Source organism: Pocillopora verrucosa, chromosome 6 (assembly GCF_036669915.1).
Source record: "Pocillopora verrucosa isolate sample1 chromosome 6, ASM3666991v2, whole genome shotgun sequence".
Classification (NCBI taxonomy): domain Eukaryota; kingdom Metazoa; phylum Cnidaria; class Anthozoa; order Scleractinia; family Pocilloporidae; genus Pocillopora; species Pocillopora verrucosa.
Genome location: NC_089317.1, coordinates 10,657,196 through 10,681,951, shown reverse-complemented (window position 1 = coordinate 10,681,951; position 24,756 = coordinate 10,657,196). Strand labels below are relative to the sequence as shown.

Sequence of the window (24,756 nt, the reverse complement as noted above, 5' to 3'; positions counted from 1 at the left end):
TATAATCCAGGGACTGTTCTTGTATAATTTGCCCAATCATAACGTGTGAATTTCATCTGTATGTGCAAGGTTTGCGAAGAACATTTAAGTCACGTTAACAGTATTATCACTTTTGCACATTGCTTATATGTGTACATGCCATTCAGCTATCCTTGAAGTTTACTTGTGATTGTTTGATTGCTCTTAGTTCCAACATATATCACTGGAATTAGTGGTGAACCAACTGTTCTTCAAGGTGACAACTTACAATTAACCTGCGAATTTTCGGGTCGACCAGAAACAAACATTACTTGGATCAAAGAGAAGCCTGGGAACCAAGGAAATACTGTTGTGGTGCAAGAAGGAAAGTTGCTGACTATAACAGACATCAACAGGACTGATGTAGGAGATTATACCTGTACAGCATACAATGGCTTTGGTAAACTAGAGAGTCGAACAGTTTATGTGATTGTTACTAGTGAGTATGCATTGAAGAAAATGTACACTGATGTTAAACACAGATGCAATTTCCTTATACTATTTTCTGTGTTCTAATGTGTGTTGCCATTTACTTGTATTAATGTTTGACTAAGCACATCTATGATGGGCTCTAAGCTCAATTTTTAAAAAAAATGCATTTTGGGAACCTCCACCTGTAAAATGGTTGCCGTAAAAAATCCTTTCCCTCCTCAAGCATATCTTGAATGAAACTGTGGATGATCAGTACATGTCAGGGAAAGCTCAGGTGATGTTCAAAATAGAAATGGAAACCATGTTTTCAAGTGCACAGAACAAGAAGCTAAACAAGTATGATATTGATCACACTGACAATCTGGAAATAAGCAGTAACTACAATAGAAACTAGTGAGAATTCCAAAACAAAATAGCACATTTTTTTACATCTACAAATCTGAGTTTCACTTTGTCAAATGGCAACTTCAAGCTACTAACAAATCAGCAACAACTCATAATAAGATTTTGATGAGCTCTGTATACAGTGCACTAAGTGTCATTCTAACCGAGTTATGTTAAATGAACAACATTATTATCATCCTCAACAACTTAAAGAATTTTTACAAGAGAAAGTCTCATTTGTTTTATGGTTTAGAAGTTTCAATTAATTGTAATGTTTCATTATACGTATACTCCACTCAAACTGTCATTTGAAGCAAACTCTCATCAAAGATTGTAATGAGCACTATCACTTCACACAATTTCATGGATGTAAACAAACTTAATCCTCACCAAGTTGAATTTTTTTTCAACCCACAAAAGAGGACTGTCTGGCCATATCTACGTGTCTATCCCTTTGTAAGGTATATAGTTACATATTAGCAGTAATCTTAAATAATTGAATTTCATACTTAAAAAATAGCTAAATATATACTCCAACCTTGGTTATTACTGTGCTATTCCAAAATAAAATCCATCACCCCTTAAGCATTTTCACAGTTATTAGAAATTTCTTTTCAAACTTAACCTTAGCTATTTCCAACTGTCTTTAACTCTACCAAACAAACGGCTTGGACCCCTTGCTATTGAGAACATGTCACTCGTGTATCTTTGTGTAGATGCTGTTTTTTGATCCAATTTTATGTACAGATCCAGCCAAGATTGTTAATTTTCAAAATGAGTATTTTGTAGTTGTACAACAAAGTGTAACTCTTAACTGTGGAGCAGAAGGGAACCCCCCACCTACTTACACTTGGATTCCATGTGACCCTGAACAAGTTTGCAACAAGAAAACTCTTGATATTTCACAAGTGCTCAACGATGCCAGCTATACCTGCAGAGTGGCCAATGTACATGGACCTGATACAAAAACTGCTATTGTTTGTACGTTTTACTGTAGTTCTGCTTATACAGCTGTAGCTTCATGCTTAATTGTACCAACATGACATTTTGGTTGAGTTCTAAGAGTTTGAAGAAGGTACTTATCGAAAGGAATACTTGTATCAATAAACATTTTAAGAAAATCTTTTAGCATTGTGTAAGATTTTTTAGCATTTTGTGAATTATTGGCATGCTTGGTTCCTATGATATAATGGGATTGTACTTGTGTAGAGAAAGATAGATTTTAGAGCCATTATCCCACTTCACAGACATTGCAGGAAAGGTGATTAACATAACCATTGTCATCACAAGTGAAAACTGGGTAGACGAAAAATACAATAAATCCTTATTACTGAGGAAATTGGAAAAGGAGGTAATAATATTTAATAATTGAAAATATTGCTTATACTCAGTTTATTATTTATCATCTATTTATTCATTAAATAACTGTGAATATATGAAAGTCATACATGTGAACTGCAGATAAAGACATGAATATGAAGGAAATATTCGCAGTAATGAACACTACTTGTAATGAGCAGTAGTGAAAATAAGGGTTGAAGTACACGTAAATCCAGGCATCTACAGGATTTGAACCCATGACCTCTGCAATACTGGTGCAGATTATTCATCACTTTATGGGATTATTTGGAACCAACGTAACGACCAGCTCCCAGTTGGCTTTTTAGCTCAGTTGGTAGAGCGCTGCACTGTTCATTACTGTGAAGATCACTTTTATTTTCACGTATTTATTTATTGTTAGTTAGTTCAGGGTCAAAGACTGATGTGCTGACCGTATATTGATTGAAAGGAAATTTAGCCTATGGAGAATGTGTGAAGAATATATTTTTTAATTCTTTGTCAAATAACAGTTATAATCAAAACTAAAAATAAATTCTCAAACTATCGCCAGCCCGATCCGAGGGATAGTAAAAGAGTATACTCGACATGCTCGCAATTAGACAGTGTTTCTTGTGTTTCTATAGTGCATTCAGTAGTCTTAGAGCTTTTTCAAACCTCGAGCTTAAAAGGCCTTGTCACAATCTTATTGTTCAGTGTTTGCTCATGCTTTGTATTTAGGGAAATAATTGGCCAGGTACTTTTTTTGGGATCAAATGAAACACGAAGTATGTGACAACAAGAAGAAGAACGGTCATATTCAATTAAATTATATTTAGTAAATTGTATTTAATGTCATCCTTATCTGTACTAATGTACATGTACAAGCACAATACATGTGTGATACATGTACACTAACATTTTTAGACAAAAAACCGATCTGAGCGATAGTAAAAGAGTATACCCGTCATGATCGTAATTGGACAGTGTACTAGGAAAGTGTATGCGTAACCTCTTGCATTAACATAATTTGTATCCCTTACTTGTCCACCGCAGCCTTTAATTTCAATCTCAGTGAAAAAAGGGTTCCTTTGCGAAAAACGAAACTCAATGCAACTGAAGTTCGAGCAAATTGTTTGGCTTGAGGAGATACGCTCTCACTTACAAAAATTCATATCCAGCTTCTCACGCTTTGTAGATACTGTAAGTATTACTGTTGGTGCAGTATTTGGATCAGTTGCTGCACTGGTTGTTGCTGGAATATTAGTTTGGTGGACTCGCAGGAAAAAGAGGCGCAACACATAAGGCAGTGAAGGTAAGTGTTGCATACATGTTATGCTCTCAAATGAACACTAGTTTTGGCATCCTTGAAAGATATGTGTAATATTTTTTCCTTTTTTCTGAGACTTGGTAATAGCTTCAGTCCACTACCCACTGCATGATGATCTTTTCTCAAGCATCTTTGTTTTTAACAGACAACTTTTAAAATAGTGTGTTGTTAACTAATAATTAATGTTTTGTCATCTGATATGCTGATAGCTAGTAACAGTTAAAAGATCGCGCTTTACATTATTTACTTTATGACTCAACTTGATACACATCAAAGATACTTTACTTTGCTTGAGCGAGATAAATTTTGTTTGATTTCAATTGTTCATCCATCATTTGCTTTCCTTTTCTTTTTATATTTCTTTATTTTGTTTTTCCGCCACAGAGGTTGCGATGGGCAGAAGGTGAGATTTTTGTATCCAAATGTTGCTGTTTACTTGCGTTGTTCCTTATGGTCCAATATGTGTAACAATTCAACACCCATGCTGTTTTTCATGCGAATGTTTCTGATTGATCCAATAATGATAGATCATGTAAGACACTCGCTAGCTAAAAAGCGCTCTTGTGCAGAAGAGATATCGCTACAATGGTTGTAATGGTTGTCACATGCTAAATAATTGATATCTTAATGATCCGTAAGAAAAAAGAAACGAGAACAGTAATTACAAATGCACTTACCTTTTTTTCTATAATGAAAGGGCGCTGGGTGTTACTTCAGGCCCAAGTAACAGTTTTCTACATGAAGGTGTTCCCTATTAGTAGAGCAATTTTCCGTTTGCGACCTCACTTTATTACGGGTGAATATAGGGTTATTATCATCATCATCATCATCATCATCATCATCATCATCATCATCATTATTATTATTATTATTATTATTATTGTTGCTATTGTTGCAGTTGCTATTGCTCCAAACATATTATTTTACATAGATAGGTCCATAGTGACAGTAACCGTAGTCTATGTGGTCGACAAATTTGCAAAGCCTTCACAAACAAATTTCAGTTAATCCGCTCGTGACACAGTTATCGTTTGCCGTACATTTAGAAGGTGTTTACACAAAGTCTGATTTTTCCTCGGTCACAGGAGACCACTTTGTGTACACGATCTTTTTCCACTCTGCTCGTAGCTGGGGGAAATGAAACTTTCAATACTTGAACAGTACTTTCAATGAGGTTTGAAGTAGATGGCTACCTCGGTAAAGCACCGGCCGGAGAATAAAATGGGAAACAACTTCCCTCTCGTTCGCCCAGTAGTTCCCGGCATTCAGAATAAACTAGCTTCAAATGGAGTTTTTTGTGTTAAATTTCGGTGAAAAATCATTATATATTTGAATTTTCTTTGTGACAATATTTGTAACTCATCATTTTACTTCTGATCAAAATCTTCCATTCGCTGAGATGCAAACCTGCTCCCTGAGTTTCACGCAAAAGTCCTCTGAAAGGACGATAACTGTTTACTGAAATTTGAGTCAATATGTTCTTGGAAATTCTTAATCTTTTTTTTTTCTGGAAATTTGGTGTAAGATAAGACAATATCAAATACTGTAATCAAAACTTGTTCATCAAGGTAAAACTTTAAGAGATGTAGAGATATCTCGGGTGTCACTTCGTGAGTATTCTTTATAGCTTCTAAAAAGTCACAGCAAGATCCAGAATGCTTGCGATAGGAAACAAACCTTTCAGTCTACTGCCTCCAAAAGCAGAATGCAGTTTTGTTTTTTTTTGTGGTCACAAGCCTTTTTTTTGGGGGGGGGGGAAGGGGGAGTTTAATTAAAGATACTCTGCAGTGAGTTCCACGAGTTTTATTTATTGGAAAAAGCCTAGGATTTTTCTTGTCTGCGGAAGTGTTGATGATTTCAGCCACTGATATTTACATAAGATAATTAAGTTAGATTCAATCAGCCAATGAATTCTAGCTGATCACATAGTTCGTTTTTCATATCAGATCATAGACAATTGTCAAGCCTCCGATTGCTTTACGAAAAATAACGAAAAGTTCACAACAAATGCAGCCTTTTTTTAACTAAAAGTTAGACGCTAAGTATTCAATAGCTGTTTTTGTTCCTTTCTTTGTAATTAAGCCTCAGGTAACCTTTTTTATGTAAACTTCTAAAAAACATTAGCCAAAAATATGCCGAATCTGATTTATGTGTTATCGACTAGTACGCTATTTTGAAAATTCTGATTCTCGAGTTTGTTTTCTAACTAGCAGTTTACAAGAATTGTTGTTGTTTTATTTGTCTAAAAATATTTGATGATTTTAGTTCACCACAAAGTTGACTGAAAATTATTTAAGTAAACGACGATGGGCACTTAGTGCTTGATGAATTTATGTCAAACATACGAAACAAGGAGAAAAAGAAAACTGCCAGTCAAAGAATGCATCTAAAAATCAAAGAGCACAGAATTTGAAAAATAAATAAGGTGAATACTCTAATACTAAAGTGAATATCATTTTCTATGTTACTTATAAATTTTTTTGTTCTGAAAATTGGACTCGGGCGTGGCAAAGTGTCCGGCGATTCACAACAGTTCTTATCAAAAGCACTGCAGAATGTAGAGGATGCTAAACCCTCTCTGGAAATTCAGGGAAGTCCACTCAAAAAGGTCTGACTGTAGGCAAGCCTGCATCCGTTTTCCAGGTGCGATTCGAACCGGACTTAGCTCTCTGGAAAGTTTTTCATTTATTATGGAATTTTCAGGCTGAAGGGATTAATTTTGTTTTATAATATATTTGTGTTGTTGTTTCAGAACATTTGGAAATTCAAGTAATGAAAGAAGAGAAAGTACAAATGTAGGTCAAACGATATAATCTTTTACCCTGTATAAATATATATCTTCCTATGGTCTAAGGCGCTTTTTTTTTTCTTAAGATGCTGTCTTTACTGAGTCTTTTCATTGTGGTTGACAGTTTACCCAAAGCCAGAAAGTTATGATCCATAAGGAATATAGGTCGATTATTCCTTGATACATTTAAATACGTCATTCAGGTAAATACCGGTGTATTTTATTAAATTGAAAACAATTTTTTTCTAAGATTGCAGAAGAATTGCCTAAACCTTCTCAAAGCCTTTACAAGGCACTGGATGACAGAGCTCGTTCACAAGTGATAGCAGATGCCAGTCCACTCAGCAGTGAACAAATCAGCGAGTACGCTTCTTTTGATCCATACACACGCTCCTTTGAGATTCCTAGATAAAGCAGATCGTTGGAAAAGGTGCTTTTAGTCAGGTTGCCGAGGCAAAAGCCGATAACCTTCAAGGAAGAACCAAGAAGACGCTCGTAGCTGTTAAAATGTTATCAGGTACTAAGTAATACTGAAATCATGTTGTATTTATTGATCTTTGGTCAGGCCTAGTTTTTTCTACTTTCTGCTTTCTGTCCATTTTTTTCTGTTTTAGTTATTGAAGATTTTTTATAGAGATATCCCCCCTCAAATGATGGTTACATTTTCGAGCCTCAGCGCTCTGCGGTGATGAAAAAAAGCACCTGAAATATGATTTATGGTAGAAATGGATGGTATCTATCTATCTTCCTATTTATCTACCTATCTGTCTATTTATCTATCTATCTTTCTATCCATCTTTCTATCTATCTATCTGTGTAGCTATCAATAAATCAATCAATATATCTCTCTATCTGTCTATGTATCTATGTATCTATCCATGTATCTAACTGGCTATATTTATCTATATCTATCAATCTACAGTTCAAAATGACTGAAATGAAACACGCATGATTCCCTGTAACTCTGAGTTTCGTGCTTCCGCACTCGTCAGGCAGATTTAATGAAAAACATTCTTGTAGGCTGTTGTTATATAATAGGTGAGAAAAAGCGAAAATTGCAATGGGTGCGGATGTATTAATGAAGGACAATGAGGCAGTAGGTGTGAATATACTGACAAAAGTCTATTGGAGCGGGGAAGCGCCAGGATCTTTTATTCAGTAAGTTGTTGCTGTTGGACTTAATAATCATGAGTTTTTCGGTCAGGCAAAGGTCGCATCTTTTCGTCGTGTTGTTGTAGGGCCTAGCTCTTGCAATAATGGACCATTTTATGTTGAAGTTTACAGAGTTGTCCTTCAGTTGCCAGATGTATTTGGATAGTTCAGTGCTGTTAGTGTATTTTCTGTGTTGGAATGTAACCTTGTGTTGATTAAATCGTTGTTTAAAAGTTCCTTCGGTCAGTCCAATGTAGTTCTTAGGGGTCGTTTTGTTATCTGTAGTGGTGATTTGTGCGTTGTAGATAATGCTGGAAGACAGACAATTGTTGTTGAGCGGGCACTGTTCTTTAGATCTGCAGTTGCAAAGGCTTTCGTTGTCGTCGTGGTTGTTGTTGTTAGATAGTACTTTCTTGTTATGTTTGTTAATGATCGATCCCATGTTCTCCATACAACTGTAGCCGACCTTTACGTTGTTCTTGTTGAATAAACTATGGTATTTGTGGTGTTTTGGAAAATGCTTCGATACCAGTCTAAGAAATGTTTAGCCGATATTTGTTTGTACGTTGTTACTAAAAGGAGGGTTGTACCAGATAATGTTTCTTTGTCGGGTTCTTCTGGGTCGAGTGGTCTGTCTGTGCTTGTTGTTTTGCAAAGCAGATAGAGTCTGTTAATAGCTTCTTGATGATAGATGGATAAAAGTTTTGAATGTCGAAGACATCAAAAGAACCAACACACTTTTGCTGTCTTCGACGGAACTTTTAAACAAAGATTTAATCAGCACAAGGTTACATTCCAACACAGAAAATACACTAACAATACTAAATTAGCTTACAAGAAAGTTTTTCATTAAATCTGTCTGATGAGTGCGGAAGCACGAAACTCAGAGTTACAGGGAATCATGCGTGTTTTATTTTAGTTATTTTGAACTGTATTTCGCTCTACGCTCATGTGTATTGAGCACTTTCCAACAGCATTTGCTGCAATTGCCCACAATTATCTATCAATCTATCTCCCTATTTATGTTTCTTTCTAACTATTTATCTACCAATTTATCTACCTATCTATCTATCTTTCTGTCTGTGTATCTGTCTATATATCTATCTGTCTGTCTGTCTCTTTCTTTGTATCTCCCTTTTTATCTATTTAGCTGTCTATCTATCTATCTATCTATTTAACTATCTAACTATTCATACATCTAGCTATCTATCTACCTACCTACCTATCTATCTACCTATCTATTTATCAATCTGTGTACGTTTACCTTTGTAAATGGGACAGTTGAATGATATGTTTGTGATTTTATGTGAGATGTGATTGGAAGATTATAGATCGGAAATTATGTTGCAGAAAACGCTTCTGAATCAGAGAAAAAGAATTTGCTATCTGAACTTGAATTGATGAAACAACTTAAACCTCATCCTTACGTCATTAAACTCCTGGGATGCGTTACCAAATCTGGGAAGTACTGAATTGTTTATTATCAGCTTGAGACCCTACTTTTCTCACACCCAGGATTCCGCACATTGCTCGAAGTATAGGTCACACTAGGTTAACTTTTGGAAAATCCGTTGACCGACGCATAAAGCTTGACTTTATTCTATTCTAGCGTGCACCTGTCAGGTCTGGATAGGGCTTCTCTGACAGCAGAGAAATAGTCACAGTTTTATACTGTCTGCTAACTAGCACCTTGTGTATACTCAATAGCTGAGATCTAAGATCAGCAAAATTTGATAATGGATCATAAGTGAGTTCAGACTATACCTTTATGCGCAAGGTTTGCGCGCATATTGCGCAAATGAGCCGCTCAGAGATGACCTGCCATCAACAAAGTTAAATATGTGGCATCGACATCTTACCCTTTATGATTCATTTTCCGAGTTTAGAAATTTGTGGCCACCTTGCTTCTAATATAAAATTACAAGGATTTTAATTATTAACGAATTGTACGGTAGTAGACATCTTATTTTCTTACATTCGTTGAATAAACGTCGCACTCTTCCAAGCAGCTACGGCGATTATTGCAGGGCAATGTTTATTGGCTATTCTGCTTAAATGTGTGGCGTTTAATCAGTATTGGCGGTACCTTGTTTGTCTTTCTAGAGCCACTGTTGGTGTTGATCGAATATGTTCCCTTTGGGGATCTGCTGGGTTACCTAAGAAAGAGTCGTGGATTAAATGATACTTACTACAAAGATCCGAATATCAAACCAAAAACAAATCTTACTTCTCAGCAGCTGATAAAGTTTGCATGGCAAATCGCCGATGGAATGTCCTATTTGTCATCGATACCAGTGAGTGATGTAACTATTCTTTTAGTAATGCCGTTAGAGAATAAGGATGTTTTCCAAAAGAAACATCTTCACTTTGTTGAGGGTTATCCACCGAGATCTTTCAGCTCGTAATGTGCTGTTTGGAGAAGGGAAAACTTGCAAAGTGACGGACTTTGGAATGGCCAGAGATGGGCAAGAGGACAACATTTACGAAAGAAAAACCAGGGTATGAATGATTCTAATAAAAGACATAATGTTCTTGTAAGCCTTGGATTATGTGGCTGAACATGCGTCACTGGAGTGAGTGCATTAAAAAATAAACAAGCTAAGTAAATCCTGTTTAATTTTCAAGAACCTTCTTGACACTGTTCTCGCCATTTGGAGCATTGACACTTTTTAAGGACTACGCCAACTCCTTGCATTTTTCCTTCTTCTTTAGGGGCGTCTCCCTGTAAAATGGACTGCCAATGAGGCGTTGCTTTATGGAAAGTACTCTACCAAGAGTGATGTGTGAGTACACTGCATTTAGGTTTAACGAGTTTGTTTTGTATGAATTGTTTTCAGAACAGGGAAAAGTTATTAGGCCACTATTGTATTCTGGTCTTTGAATTTTTTCGCTGTGAGGTCATCTCAGGAAGGAGTGTTAATGCTCATTTTCGTATTTCTTATTTCCTTAAACTCATCCCGTTTGTTTTACAGGTGGAGCTACAGAATTCTTCTCTATGAGATTTTCACAATTGGTAAGTTATTCCGGCTATTCTGGGGTATTAGGTTTTGGCCATCTGTTTCATATCTGCTAAGCTAATTCAGATTGCCACAGTCGCTGAACTTGGCCGAAAGAACTAAAGAACAATGATGAAAAATGAATTGTTATGTGTAAATATTTTTACATATGTAAAGATTTTCATGTTAGAGTATGTTAAAAAATTGAAAATTACCTGCTCTAATTCAGGTGGTTCACCGTATCCACGAATGGATGGAAGAAAAATTGCAAACTTACTTCAAGAGGGATACAGAATGCCTAAACCACAACATTTGGATGATGAGTTGTATGTTAATATGGTGTTGCTGTTGGGTTTTCTTGTTTGGTTTTTTTTTTTTTCGATGGCTTTTATCGTACGTGGTATTTGTCCTGCTTTTGTTCGGGTTTTTTGCACCTCAAGATTCACCATTTTTACCTGTTGGACCAGCCTAACGAAGGGAAATGAAAGTTGAAGTACATTATCACGAGTTTTATAACTGTGATAAATACCTTTTCTCCTTTGTTATAAGAGATGAAATTTGTAACCAAAACAGCTAGTTCATCAAGAATAGGTTGAACCGCTTCTAGGCCACCTGTGACAGGGTTTTCAACTTCGACATACTTCTGAAAGCACCGGACGTGAATGTTTTCTTGGCGCCTTAAGGCGCCTCGCGAGCGCCGAAGGCGCAAGCTCCTAGGGGGGTCTGGGGGCATGCCCCCCCAGGAAATTTTTAAAATAGAATACTCAGAAACGCCATTTCCAGAGTTTCTGGAACCAAGGAAACAGTTTCCTAGGCAATGCTGGCGCTCACTAAAATTCTCTTTAAAAAGTAAATTACTGAATGAAAATGGTCAGTTGGTAGGGGGAGGGGGAGGGAGAATGGCAACAACAGAATTTTCATTGGCTTATCATTGCGAATTTATTTGATTTTCAAAAAAGATGTTTGGTAACTTGGGTTGTAGTCCATTCATCAAGAGTGTAGGCTATTCATCAAGGTCCGAGCCAAAAGCTGAATCATCACTGTCTGTGTCACAGTCCACCTCGCAAAGCCCAAGAGCAGCTGTGGCTATTTCTACCTCCCGTGAGAGAAAGAAATGAATAGCAACCGAGTAAGCACTCAGATCTTTTAAGTTTTAGCAACAGCTTGGTTCAGTTAAAACACTTTTGAAGCTCGCAAAAAAGCGATTAGGTAATGACTCTTAACGTGAATAGCTTTAGTCGTGTAACTGACCTCTTCAGTGCGAGCATCAGCATCAACCTCGTGGTCTTCAATTTCATCTACAGCCTCTTGACTTTGATTGCCACTCAGCCTCTCTCCTTCTGAAGCACGTGTTTCACTGACCGACTCAACTTCAGGCACCTGCAAAATTTAAACCGTATGGTTGTGAGCATATGACCATACAATACACTGCATCACTATTCAGGAAAAAATGTACCGTTATGTTACAAGGTTGTGTCAAAATAATGAGTACCTTGCTTTCCTTTGGTGAACGAGGCTTACGTCTGTTCTTTGCGGACAACCAGATTTCTGCCGCCCTTTGGACTATGTTAGTACACTCCTCTGTCCCAAAGGATGGGCCATTGATGCTCACATGCATAAGTGCATTTAACATGTAATCAGTGAGTCGACTTCTCATTCTCGTTTTGATGCGTTTAATAGCACTTCCACCTCTTTCAGGCCAACAATTGCTAAGGGGCATCGTCCATGCAGCTTCCGCCAGCATAAGAAGTTCTGAATAGGTATCCTGGTAGGTCTTGCGCCGCGCAAGCAACTCTGTAAGGTCCAGTCTGTCGTGGTGAGAATGTTGATATCTTCAGGGCTTCTGTCATTCGGCTGCAACAGAGTTTGCGGCACTTGTTTCTTACAAGCAACCATTTCAAACTTGAAATTCTCCCATTGTGCGAGTAATTTTGCAGACTTCATTTTCTTTTCCTCTTCTTCTTTTTAATCCACAGAAGTGGTTACTGATGATTTTTATCTCTGCCCGGCCATAGTCTTCAAATCCCGGGTCACTTTCATTTGGAAGATCAGCGATATCGAAGATGGAAAAGGCGCTAACTTGGGGTAAAGTGGGTTCAAAGCGATTGTTGATATTGTCTTGCAGGGCCACAATGTGGCGGTTCATGAGAGAACACAGCTCTTGCATCTTGTTGTCTGAAAGCGTTAAACCACAACGGTGAAACCTTCCATTCTGAGCGAGGTCGTTCTGCAGCTTTTTCAAACATTCCTTGTCCTCTTTAAGCCTGTTTAGTTTTGCATGTGTGGCCTTGATTGCAGGAAGCAGGTGTGAGAAGTTTACGTTTCCTTGTTGAAAACGCTTGCTTAATTGTGATAATACTGGCAAGACATCGTGGAGGATGTAAATGGTGCCGATGAATTTCACCTTTTTCATTCTTTTCAGGAGACCATCCGCTGCTGATCCCGTTGGTTCAGTTTTAAGCTGCTCCAGCGTTTCGATTATTGCGCAGAAATCCGTAAATACCGCCTCTACCGATTTATCTAACGACAACCTGCGTGTACGACAAGCCATCTTCAGCTTTTTTGCTACCTGCTTCCTCCCCGCCGAATTTAGTGTAAGATTTTTTGTGCTCTCTTGCACTTTAAGATACGTTGCAGAGCGCTTTGCAGAATTCTCGAATAGCTTCCACAACTGGTGTAACTGTAGTTCACAGTGGGCAATGTAGTCAAGGGTATCTGCAGAGCTAGCACAAGCAAGAGCAAGCTTGTGTGCTAAGCAGTGGAAAGACAGGATCAATGGGTTCTCATCTTTTAGAAGCTTTGCCACCCCGTTTCTGGCCCCAGTCATAACAGACGCACCGTCAGAGACAAAGCTGCGCATGGTTTGTACCTCTAACCCAACGGATTGCAACTGTTCGAGGAGTACTTTTTTGATCTGTGGCGCATCTGCCGAGTTGTTGCCTTTCAGTGTGTTTGATATTGCAAGGAAACTGGTGGTGGTGGTACAGCTTTGACTGTCATAATACTGGATAAAAGTTACAAGCTGCTGCGTCAAAGAGATGTCAGTGGCCTCATCAGTGAGGATGCCATAAACGCCATTACCAATCTTTTCTTTAATCTTTTTTTTGAAAACCTGTGCAAGAGTTAAAAACAGCTCTCTTTCAATTCCCTTTGACGAGTAGGGGAACTGACGTTTCAGATCAACTCCAGCAATCTTCTTTATCATCTCAAGAACCGAGGACAACTTTCTGTTTGGCAACTCTTCTTTAGCTAGCCAATAAACAACTTCGAAAATTTTCTTGCACTCTTTTCCCTTGTTCTTTTCCTTGTCATCTAATTGCTTCTGAAACTCTGATCCTCGCTGCAGCATCCCTAATTGTATGGCTAGTTTGTGTTGAGGAGAATCAGCATGTACTCTGATTGTCTCAGGCTTGAATCTTATTGCTGGGATTTCGTTAAAGTATTTCGTTTTGTTTTTGGCATTGTGAGTGTCATGTTTTTTACAAAGAAGGCAAAACATACTCTTATTTGCTTGAAAAACAAGCCACCATATCCCCATTTCAGGATCATATGCTTCTGGTCTACTAAGCATAGAATGCTGGAATTTTGAAACCTTTTCAGTTGGGGATTTGACACTATATACAAGTTCACAGGTGTGTTTAATACCACACAGGTTTTGCTGGTGCACATCTACGTCAGGGAAAGTGTTGTTCAACATAATTGTCTCCCTTTCTTTACCGCAAGAAGATTGAGAAGGTCCTTTACTTGTTTGAGGACTCTTTCGGAAAGCAGTATTTGAAGAGGAACAACTTGGCTTTTTACTCTCATTACTACTTGCAGGCATTGGATCACAGTTTGTTGCCTCGGACAGGCTTTCTTCATCTATGGTTGCTGGCGTTAGAATTTCCCCCAAAGACACCAATATTTTTGTCAATTAATTTCTACTGAATTATCACTGTTGTCTGTGTTCAAAGTTGACATTATCAAGGATTTTATGAACCAGCGTCTGCCGATGATAAAATCGACATCCATGAATTAAATCCTTTCGTGCGTGAAACTAGGCAAGTAAGTTTAGTTCCGGTTTCCGGTTTCGGTTAAGTCTTTGTTTGACCCGCGTGACCGCCGAAGCGAAGTATCATCGGGCCGTGAGAAAAAACCTCTGGTACCCAGGGTATCACTTTTGAGATCGCCTGTGTTATTTTTTTCGTTTGTCTTAAGATAAAATCTTTCAGTTTTTTCTATTTCAAAGTCCAAGTCGTATTTTGATTGTTGGATAAGGGAAATATAAACTTAACCTTGTAAATAGTGACCTCATTAGCAAAGGGCAGCCGTGAGACATTATTTTGTTTTCTTCGGTCAGGAGAAAATTACCATTTTTACTGCTCACAGCGCAGTGCAGTGAAACACTCATTCAGAATAATCATGCCCTTCAACTTACCTTGTTTTCTCTTGGCCGTCGGGACGAAAAACTCGCTCATCCTCTTCATTCTTTCAACAGCTTAACTAACACAAGTTGCGTGTTTTACCCGGGAATTTCCCTCAAGACTTGGCCGAGCAGGAATGAGAACGAAATAGTCACTTCAATTCCGTTTAAATGAACAGGGGAAACCAATAAAATATCCCGCCGCTCAATAAGCAAAGAAAAAAGAGTTATATGGCCGTTTTGAAGAATGTAATTGATTATTCTGTTATCCTCTAGTCAGTATGTTCATGAGATAATAATAATAATAATAATACAGTATTTATATAGCACTATTTCTATTGCTATTCAATAGCGCTTTACAATTCATTTATAAAAGACATTGATAAAATTTATAAAAACGTAAACATCACTAAAATATGAGTAAAAAACTAGCTAATAAAAAATCTGTAATGATGAGAGTAAAGTAGAACTAATTCACTAACTAATTAACTAACTAACTAACTAGCTGACTAACTAATTAACTAACCAACTAACTAGCGACCTAGCTAACTATAAAATAGCTAATTAACTCGCTAAACTTATTATAAAATTTGTTAAGAAGGTTAATTATAAAATTTGTTAAAAAGGTATGTCTTTATACAGGTCTTAAAGTCTGATAGCGAGCTGCTCTCTTTTATGATGTTCGGAAGAGAGTTCCTTAGAGTCGGTGCTACAAAAGAGAAACACCTGTGACCATAACTTACTAGCTTGACAGGTGGTACTTTAAGTAAGTTTTTGGAGGAGGACCTCAGATTTCTGGTTGGTACATAAGGCTTCAGCAGTTCAGTGATGTAACTAGGGGCTTGTCCGTTGAGCGCTTTGAAAGTCAAAAGTAATATCTTGTAATCTATGCGCTGGCTAACTGGGAGCCAGTGAAGCTGCTTTAAAACAGGTTTGATGTGGTCATACTTTTCTTCCTTAGTAAGAGAAATATATAATACAGTAGTAAAAAAAAATCGCTAATATTGATCTCAAAGTACAGGACGTGGAATGGCAAACGACCGGACGAAACGTCCGGCCTCCGGCCTCAAATGAAAACCCTGCTGTGACATACCGAGGTATTCATAACATCCTTGTGTTTCAGGTATGAAATAATGACAAAATGTTGGAGAGACGAACCTAACTTAAGACCATCTTTTGAGAAATTGAGAAACAAACTCAGAGAGATGGAAAACCAGCGCAAGGTAGAATTGAAGAGTTTACAAAGAGACTCTCTATCGCCCAATTTTTTTCTTTTGAAAATTTGAACGTTTGAATCTATCGCCATCAAATTGACTCGATAACAGTGTCACCAAAAAGGCTTCGAAGCGTAGTTCGTGGTTTCAATTTATCTCGCTTCTAGAGTAGTATTGAGTTAATTGAGTACCAAAAATAGTCCTAGATTGCTTTGATTTGTTTTCCTTGCTTTGCGATTGGTCTGGAAAACTTGTACCACTATCTCAGCTAGTCAAATGCAGAACTACAATCAATTCCAACTTCGTTAGTCGCGTTTTCCCGCGCTTGAAACAGGTTGCCTGATTTTACTCAGAGTTCTCATTGGTTAATGATGATGTTAACCTTCGTTCTGATCGGTGGTTGTGATTACTCAAGGGCTCTGTCTAAGGTTAATAGGTTTAAAATATTAGAGCACCATCGAAATGTTTCCCTCGTTTCTTTTCTGTTTTTACAGGGGTTGATAAACTTAAAAAATTATGACCATCAACTTTACGTGAATGTCGAAGATCTAGCCGTGTGAGCCAGCAAGTTCTCATACAGGAAAGGTTGGAGTAATGAATAATCCAGTCTTATGAGATCATCTTCTTTTTTCTTTATATATTTGAGGTTAACCTTTAAAACCTCTTAAGATTTGCTGATCAAGTAACTCTTCAAAACAAGCTGTTAAACAGCGAAGCGAGACAAAGTACAGCTTTTATTCATTTTTTTTCTATTTATGTACATATCTTTAACGTTTGGTCAAGTATACTTGCAATAATCATGGATTGTTAGAATGCGTTCGATCAAGCTTTGAAATAGGTATTTGACTCGACGTGACAAAACTCAGTGTATTATTAAACCTACGAACATCCAAAAGACCTTTCGTCGCCTAAGGTCTTAAGTGAGTTAGTAGAAGAAGAGGATATTTGTAAGATCAGGCTTACAGTCTGTAAATAGGCAACGGTCCGTATGTCAAAATACCGACCAAGTAAGAACCAATCAGAATGATAATGGGTGTTGCAGCCCCATGGGATCATCCTTTATTATTTCACGTTAACTTTTAATTCTTTGCTGATGAAGCAAGTCTACAAACAGTTTGTTTAAAGCTCAGCGAGGCAAGTGAATGTTTCGTATATTTTTGTATGTATATTTTTTAAATTCTTAGTCTTAAAGAGACAAAAGATTTTTTGTAGGGGATTATAGTAGCTGCAACCCATATTATTCCCTTAGTGCTTTACATTTTTAGAATTTTATTAAGACAAAACATGTAATTTCTTCTAAAATGTGCGTACAAATCCACACAATAAATTTTCCCACTTGTTTCTCACATAGCGTGATAATTGTTGTAGCCGTCGTACTGATATCAAAATTTCAAAATACTAGTGAACTTGGTAAAACTCATCGTCCGAGACCCACGTGCAGGTTGTTGAAGTCCTAAATGTAATAACTGTCCTAAATGTAATAAAGTCCTAAATGTAATAACATTTGGTCCTAAATGTAATAAAGCCCTAAATGTAGTAACGTTCGATCCTAAATGTAATAAGCTTCCTATGCAATCGTTTAACTGCGCTAACATTGAGATGTTAAAGTGACAGCTGTTGCACCAAAGAATCCTCTGACCAATATTCATGGAATATTGCGGACTCACTGATATTATTTTTATTTGCTAAAGACGTAGGTTGAGAAGCATTGGCTACAAAACCTTATACTGATACTGATGTGCTTTTGGCATCAAATTGACGGACGCAAAAGCAATGAGAACGTTGACCAATTGCTCTCTTTATATCATTGACTCAAACTCTTAAGTGTAACAGATTTTTACGATATACTTCTGTCATCAGTGCTGAAGTTAACATTTCATGAACCGAATTACAAGGAAAAGGAAGTCCACCGACCTATACGTTAGACAAATTCTGGGCTCGGAAGGGCATTTCTTGTACTGTCTTCCCTTGCCAGATTTGTTCGGGTCTGCATAAAATATATTCATGCGCGTTATTGACCAAGCGTGAGGTCAAAATGGCTGGATATTGGCCGAGTCCTTTTTTTTTTTTTTTGTGTTTTTATGGACTGAGACGAAGTCTCGGTCCATTAAAAATTAGAAAAAGAATGAGGCTAATATCCAGTAATCTTGACCATACAAGCTTGGTCAAGAGAGTTTATATTCTCTTGGCTTAATTATTAAAGGATTCATTATATAGCAAAAGATTTCGCTTTGATAAGAATCAAGAATGGCCTGTTTATTTCGAGAGCCGATAATGAAAGCCAACTGTGTTTGCAGCACAATAAACCCAAGAGGGTCGTTTTTTTTCTACGTATATGCAAACATTGTCTAAAAGTTACGAACTTTGTAAGTTTTCTTGCGTGGGATCAATACGGGGAATCCCGAGCGGGCGAGGGTGGGCCCATCATGCCCACTCAGGTAGCCAATCAGAACACAGGATTCACTTCATCTTGCAACGTGCGCTGCTAGCTATATGATAAAGTGACTTACAGAGCAAGATATCTACTGACCAATCATATGTTATCCCATTTCACGACCACAGGTCTCGACATGTTGCTTTTTTTCCACGCAAGGGCCAAATTGAACCATTGAGCTACAACACTCAACAAATGATGGTCAGTTGAGGGTCTAATGAACCATTAATTTTCTTCCTTTAGCCCCTTATGACGGATTCATAAGTTCCCGAACCGAAATATTGGGAAAACATATATTTTACAGTTGATCTCAAGTTTATATTTCATTTTTTGTCTTCATCTCTTCTCCACGCCGAGAGGGGAGAAAATGAATAGATGAATAGAGGAATGAGAAAAGAAAGCTCAACAGTTTCCACTTATAGTCATATGGTACATGAACTGATTACTGAGGTAGAGTAAAGCCGTAAGGGGCTATAAATGCGATATTCCAGGCTCAAAATTGAACAGATAAGGATAGTCACTCTTAAAAATGAACTCAAATGCTTCATTAAAATCAACTGACACTGAATAACATTGATGTGCAAAATTTCAGTAACGCTAATGATAATAATAATTTTCTTTTGGATTAACATGTGACACAGCGAAATCATTCAAACTGTTCTAAAATGGTGCATTACTACTAAAGACTTTAACACGAACGATAACATCAACAATAGCATGCTAGTTCATCATCAGTTGTAGTTCGTTTCTTTTCCAAAAAGTCTTAATAATTACGTACCAATCGATTCCATCCTATTGAGCCTCCAGCCAAGCACTAGCCCACTTTGGGCTGGAAATGATTTTCTCTAACTCGATCAAAAACCGCTTTAAGGACCATAATTCGACTGCTGATATTTCTAATGTCTAACAAGTAAAAAGACGCTGATTGATATCAGCGAGCCCGTAATGTGACATGTATACTGGTCAGCAGTTTTTTTGTGCAACAGCTGTCACTAACATCTCAATGTGGATGTCCGCCATAGCAACAATGCACTGAAGGAGTTAAAAGATTGCATTGGAGGCTTATTACATTTAGGACTAAATGTTTTTTACATTTAGGACTTTATTACATTTAGGACCAAATGTTATTACATTTAGGACTTTATTACATTTAGGACAGTTATTACATTTAGGACTTCAACACAGGTTCGTCGTTTCGAAGTAAGAACCACTTATGGCCTCGATTCTCTCTTGAGTCTGCATAGCTCTCCTGTGAAGATAAATTAGTCAGCTACCATTCCCACGCCTTACATGCATTAATTTCATTGCTTGTTTAGATTAATAATCGCGGAACCTTTAGAAGAAAAATTGCTGTTTTGAAAGGGTTATTTTTATTTAGACGGTAAACACGCCACTCGTTACTTGGAGACATTTAAGACAAGTGTAAGGTCTATTGAAGTTTCTCTCGGTTTGTCTGAAATACATTTCCCGCAGATTTACGGTAATCCGGAATTCAGTGACAGATTTCTTCCCTCCTGCCCGCCATCTTTCAACACTTATCTTCTTTCTCGGTAAAATAGCTGATGAAAGATTGTTCATTTAACACAAGGATTCTCAGAAACTGTCTCTTTTTACTAAACTTGATAAGCTGGGATGAAATTGTATGAGGAAGTTTTGACGCCCACAACTTCCTCAAACATTTTAACCCTGAACTTTTCTACCCAGTTTCGCCTGAATAACAAATCGCTTCCAGCAACAAAGGAACTTTAGTACGCTTAATACGAAAAGTTGAGCCCCCAAAAAAGATTATTTGTTGCTACAGAGTAAACTGATTCGTTGTCTCTGTTGTCCAGTGTAACTTACCATTTAGCGATTGAATCTTTCAGTTGTATAATAAGTCCTTTGTTCGGTTGGGACGGCTGTATATTGTATATTGACCCAACTATTTGGGGAACGAAACGAGTTAATGTAAAGTATTTTTTATTTAATTTAATGTATTTTTAGAAAAGCAATAACGGACTTAAGCCTCGTCAAAAAACTCTTTGGGAGTGGAAGTTCAGAGAATTCTTTAAAGTTATGCAAACCACGGACATTTTCTGGAACTCTCTCAACCGTCTGTAAGCAGATTTTTCATAAACTCAAAACTCCATGAGAGTATATACAACATCAACCCAGGAAGTCGTCGAACTTTCTGAGTTGATGATCTTCCCTAAGAACAATTATGAATAATTCTATATTTCGGGAGGAGTGGGAGAAATTGAAAGGAGTGGAAAATATTATAAATATTTCTGTGCTAATAGGCTACAAGCAAGGGCTCGTCATGTCAGTACCAATTCTTTTCAAAAGTAAAAAAATATACAGACATATTTTCTCTATTTTCATAAACTCGTTTGGTGTATTTAAACAGTTAGATAGCTTCCTACAAAAACCATAATTTGCAAGAAACTATCTAGCAGCTTCACATGACAGATCATGGTTCAATTCTACTAGAAAGCAATTTTGATTTCAAATTCATGGTGTCTTGAATCGGCTGCAGGAGCACCTCTTGATGGTTGCTGGTTGCAAGCAATCAAGGAAGATTGCTTAAACCACAAGCCCTTCTCCATTTCAGATAGATTTTTGTGCCGTTCCTCTTGGGATTTCTGTATTTTTGTGCTGTTACACCCAAAGTATTTTTTGGCTCTCTGTCCAGGACTACTTTCCATTTTATATTCATTCATTCACAACGTACTTTTATATGCAGAGGTCATATAGCAAAGATCACTATATGTAGCTGAAACTGGGAGATGTTTTGAGGTTTGAAATCAAGAACAATGATGTTTTGCTACAAAAACATTGGGGAGTCATTTATGGTGACACATTATAATTGGCTATTCACACTTTGGTGGACTAAAGTCCCTAAAGAAATTATTTTTTAAAAAATGCTTTTGTAAATGGTTCCCGTGAGTCCTAATATTAATTTCTACAACTGTTTCTCGGAAACTACAGTTAAAATAATAATGCTTAGTTTAAGCTGAGAAAAGAATTCAGAAAAATTTTTCTTGCGTTTTATAGTATGTGTACATGCCATTCAATTATTCTTGAACTTTACTTGTGATTTTTTAATTGCTCTTAGTTCTGACAATATCAGTGGAATTAGAGGTAAACCAACCGTTCTTGAAGGAAGCAACTTGCTGTTAATCTGTAAAGCTTCGAGTCGAGTAGAACCAAATATCACTTAGACCAAAGAGAAGCCTGAGAACCAAGGAAATACTGTTGTGGTGCAAGAAGAAAAGGTGCTGACTGTAACAAATATTGACAGGAATGATGCAGGAACATTTACCTGTACAGAAAACAACGGCTTTGGTAAACTAGAGAAACGAATAGTGTATGAGAATGTTACTTGTGAGTATGCGTTGATTGAAAAAAACTTTGACCAATGTCAAATAGAGATGAACTTTCCATTTATTTTCTGTATTGTAATGTACTATGCTGTCAATTATTTGTATTGATGTTTAATTTCGTCAATTTTTATCCAAGAAGCCATCGTAATTCGTTTTCAGTACAAATCTGAAGGGGGAAAAGTCTGTGGAAGGATGCTAACAACGGATTTAACAGATGTAGGATGAAGGATCTGCAACGTGCAAAACACACAGACTCGCGCATAAAAACTCAAACGTAACAGAATCTTGGTGGGAAAATTTTTTGAGAACATACCGACGGAATCATTACTAGACTCGTCTTCAAAATATTATAAAAACCTGTATAGAAGGAAAGTTAATACGGTGCAGCCTGATATTTTGGGAAACTTTCTTGGTCAAGCTAGAATTACAAAATTATCTGAGGAAGATAGACTAAGTTGTGAAGGACTTATAACTATTGAAGAATGTGTTAAAGCACTGGATACTTTTGAAAAAGGAAAGAATCCCGATTTTTTTCCTCCGCTCGTTATTAAAGGTAATGAATTCGTTTACTTTAATAAAGGAAAACATACATCATTCGCCAGTCGCGTATATGAAAATGGGCACCACGGAAACAGAACTTATTTAAGGCAGGGAATATTGCTATTTAAAATATGAAACCGACCTTACTTTAAAGATACTTTACATATAAAAACATACCTTATTAGTCTGGGCATGAAACAACCCAACTGACTAGTTACGAATTGACCAGGCTGGTACCTTGTAAAGGGATCTTCGGGTAGAAGTAGACTACGAGTACTCCGTCCTTTTCGGGCAATGTAAAAACAAAAACAAAAACAAAAAAAAACAAAAAAAAACAGCGGAAACAAAATTTATGTAAGCAGGTCGCCAAGAGTTACGAAAAGTCGAGATCGTACTTTTCGTGTGCCTCACACCCAGAGGTCCGCGCGGCCATCTTAGTATAGGTTAAAGTAGATGTCTTGAACTCAAGACATAAAATAGGTCACTTTTATGATATCTCATAAACTCGATTTATTACCGCGGCGTTTATTACATTTTTAATGTTTTCGAGGAGGCATTTGTTAAAGGGTATATTCCATTAAACTTGCCCCATCACTCTATTACCCATTATTTCCATTCCTGTTAACTTTTGGGAAAATCTGCTACCGATACTTAAAGCTTGGACATATTCTACGCTTGTGTGCGCGTATGAGGTCTGAATAGAGTTTGTTTGTCAGCGAAGAAGTAGTCACACTTTTATTCTGTCTGCTAAATAGCGGCTTGTGTATAATCAATAAGTGAGATCTAAGATCAGAAAAATTTACTGGTGGACCAAAAATGGGCTGAGACTAAAACTGCATGCATAAGGTTTGTGCACATGTTGCGGATATGAGCTACTCAGATGTGAATATTCTACGAGGGCGGGAATCTTTCCGGTAGTAGACCATGAAGATAAAACAGGAAAGGATGGAGTAATGGATATTACTGCCCTATGACTGTAATATCAGAGCAGAGTTTAAGCTTCAACTGGAGGAAATTGTTATATTTCAAGTTCGTGGAGAGAGGGTTTTAATTGAAAATAGGCTGGATATAAAGAGACAGAGCGAAACCAGCTTCAGTTTTGAATTCAACTGATCACGTTTCGGTTAAACATTCACTCTGGCATGCATCGCCTAAAAACTCTTACGCCGGTTCATGGCTCGAATAATATTGCATAGTGTTCGTATTCTTCAAGTTATTTTTTTTCCTTTCGTTTGAAAGTTTAATACAGTCGTGGTGTTATGGGAAAAGAAGTTATCTTACGTATTTTGTTTTGCCTAGAAAGTTTTCAAATGATGTCGAGCGGCGAGCGCAAGTTTCTACTTTTTTTTCTCTTCCGTTAATTATCGCAGGATTTATTCTGTTCATTTGAAAAATTTGCGCTTTGCCGAAGATGTGTTGTTTTACCCTAAAAACGAAGTAATGGCCTTTTCCAAAATTAAAATAAAATGGGATTGAGCCAGCGATGTTCGTGTTTATATTAAGTCTAACGCGGTAGTTTGATTTAGACGATATTGTCATGTGAGAACCCGTCAAACATCTGAGAATCAAATTACGGACCGCAAATGTGTTGTGCAAACAAACTCACGGGTAAAATGGAGATGGTTCAACAGCGGGATGAGTGAATATAATTGTTTGGTTGTCGTACTTTTTAGCGCTATGTTTTCATGCTTTCTACTCGATTAGTTCGAACTTCAGGAAATGGTTTGTGTCACAAAACATGGAGCCACTTTCTCTTCGCTCAACATCTCGAGGCGTTATGATGAACATGCTTGCGATACGATATTTTTTTCCTTATGCTGGCAACTGAAGAATTAATCTCTAAAATTGGTAGTCATCACATTTTGCAAGAAGCGTCTGAGCTGTGATCGTGCAATTAAACGGGGTTCTGGCAATTTGACCTCACAAGCGCGCTGGTAAGCACATGGTTTGCGTAAATAATTGTTGTTTACATTTATCGAATTCAAGAGCAGTTTTTGAGAGTCTGTTTCTGTAACCTTCCTGGATATTTTCTGTTAAATTCATTTAGGTTTAGTCTCGGAATTTCATAAGCGATTATGAATGATAGATTCGTATCGGCACCATAATTTAGGGAAATTTTGTCAACATATTAACAGTTTACAATTCGCGAACCATTTCTGTAACCTACTTGGATATTCTCTCTTGGAGTAATTGAGTCAGTCACCTTCGGAATTTCATTAGTAATTAAGAATGACAAATCCGTATATATAGCACAAGTGAAGCACATTTTAGGAAACTATACTTAATTAACTCTCGATAAATTGGCCTGACATAACTCGATGATTATTTTATTATTTTGTAGCCCCAAAAGCCCGGCTTGTGACTCTGGAGGTACTGAACTTGATATA

At 37.2% G+C, this 24,756-nt stretch overlaps 1 protein-coding gene, 1 long non-coding RNA gene and 2 pseudogenes across 2 annotated transcripts in view; all 4 read left to right on the top strand.

Moving 5' to 3' along the window:
- Nucleotides 1-24,756, top strand: part of LOC136281855 (uncharacterized) — a 418,311-nt pseudogene that overhangs the window by 139,447 nt on the left and 254,108 nt on the right.
- LOC136281588 (igLON family member 5-like) lies at nucleotides 184-3,456 on the top strand (the record flags this gene model as incomplete). The annotated part of the gene is made up of 5 exons (XM_066168253.1): nucleotides 184-457; nucleotides 1,582-1,815; nucleotides 2,082-2,185; nucleotides 2,893-2,908; nucleotides 3,350-3,456. Coding segments are annotated over 5 exons (735 nt in total), but the record flags the coding sequence as incomplete, so codon positions are not given.
- Nucleotides 3,870-16,758, top strand: LOC136281657 (tyrosine kinase receptor Cad96Ca-like; annotated as a pseudogene).
- The window catches only part of LOC136281664 (uncharacterized), a 2,795-nt gene continuing 2,036 nt past the window's right edge, over nucleotides 23,998-24,756 (top strand). The window contains exons 1-2 of the long non-coding RNA XR_010717883.1: nucleotides 23,998-24,303; nucleotides 24,711-24,756. The exon at nucleotides 24,711-24,756 is cut by the window's right edge and continues 32 nt beyond it. This is a non-coding gene — a long non-coding RNA (uncharacterized lncRNA). The remainder of the gene's footprint in view (nucleotides 24,304-24,710) is intronic.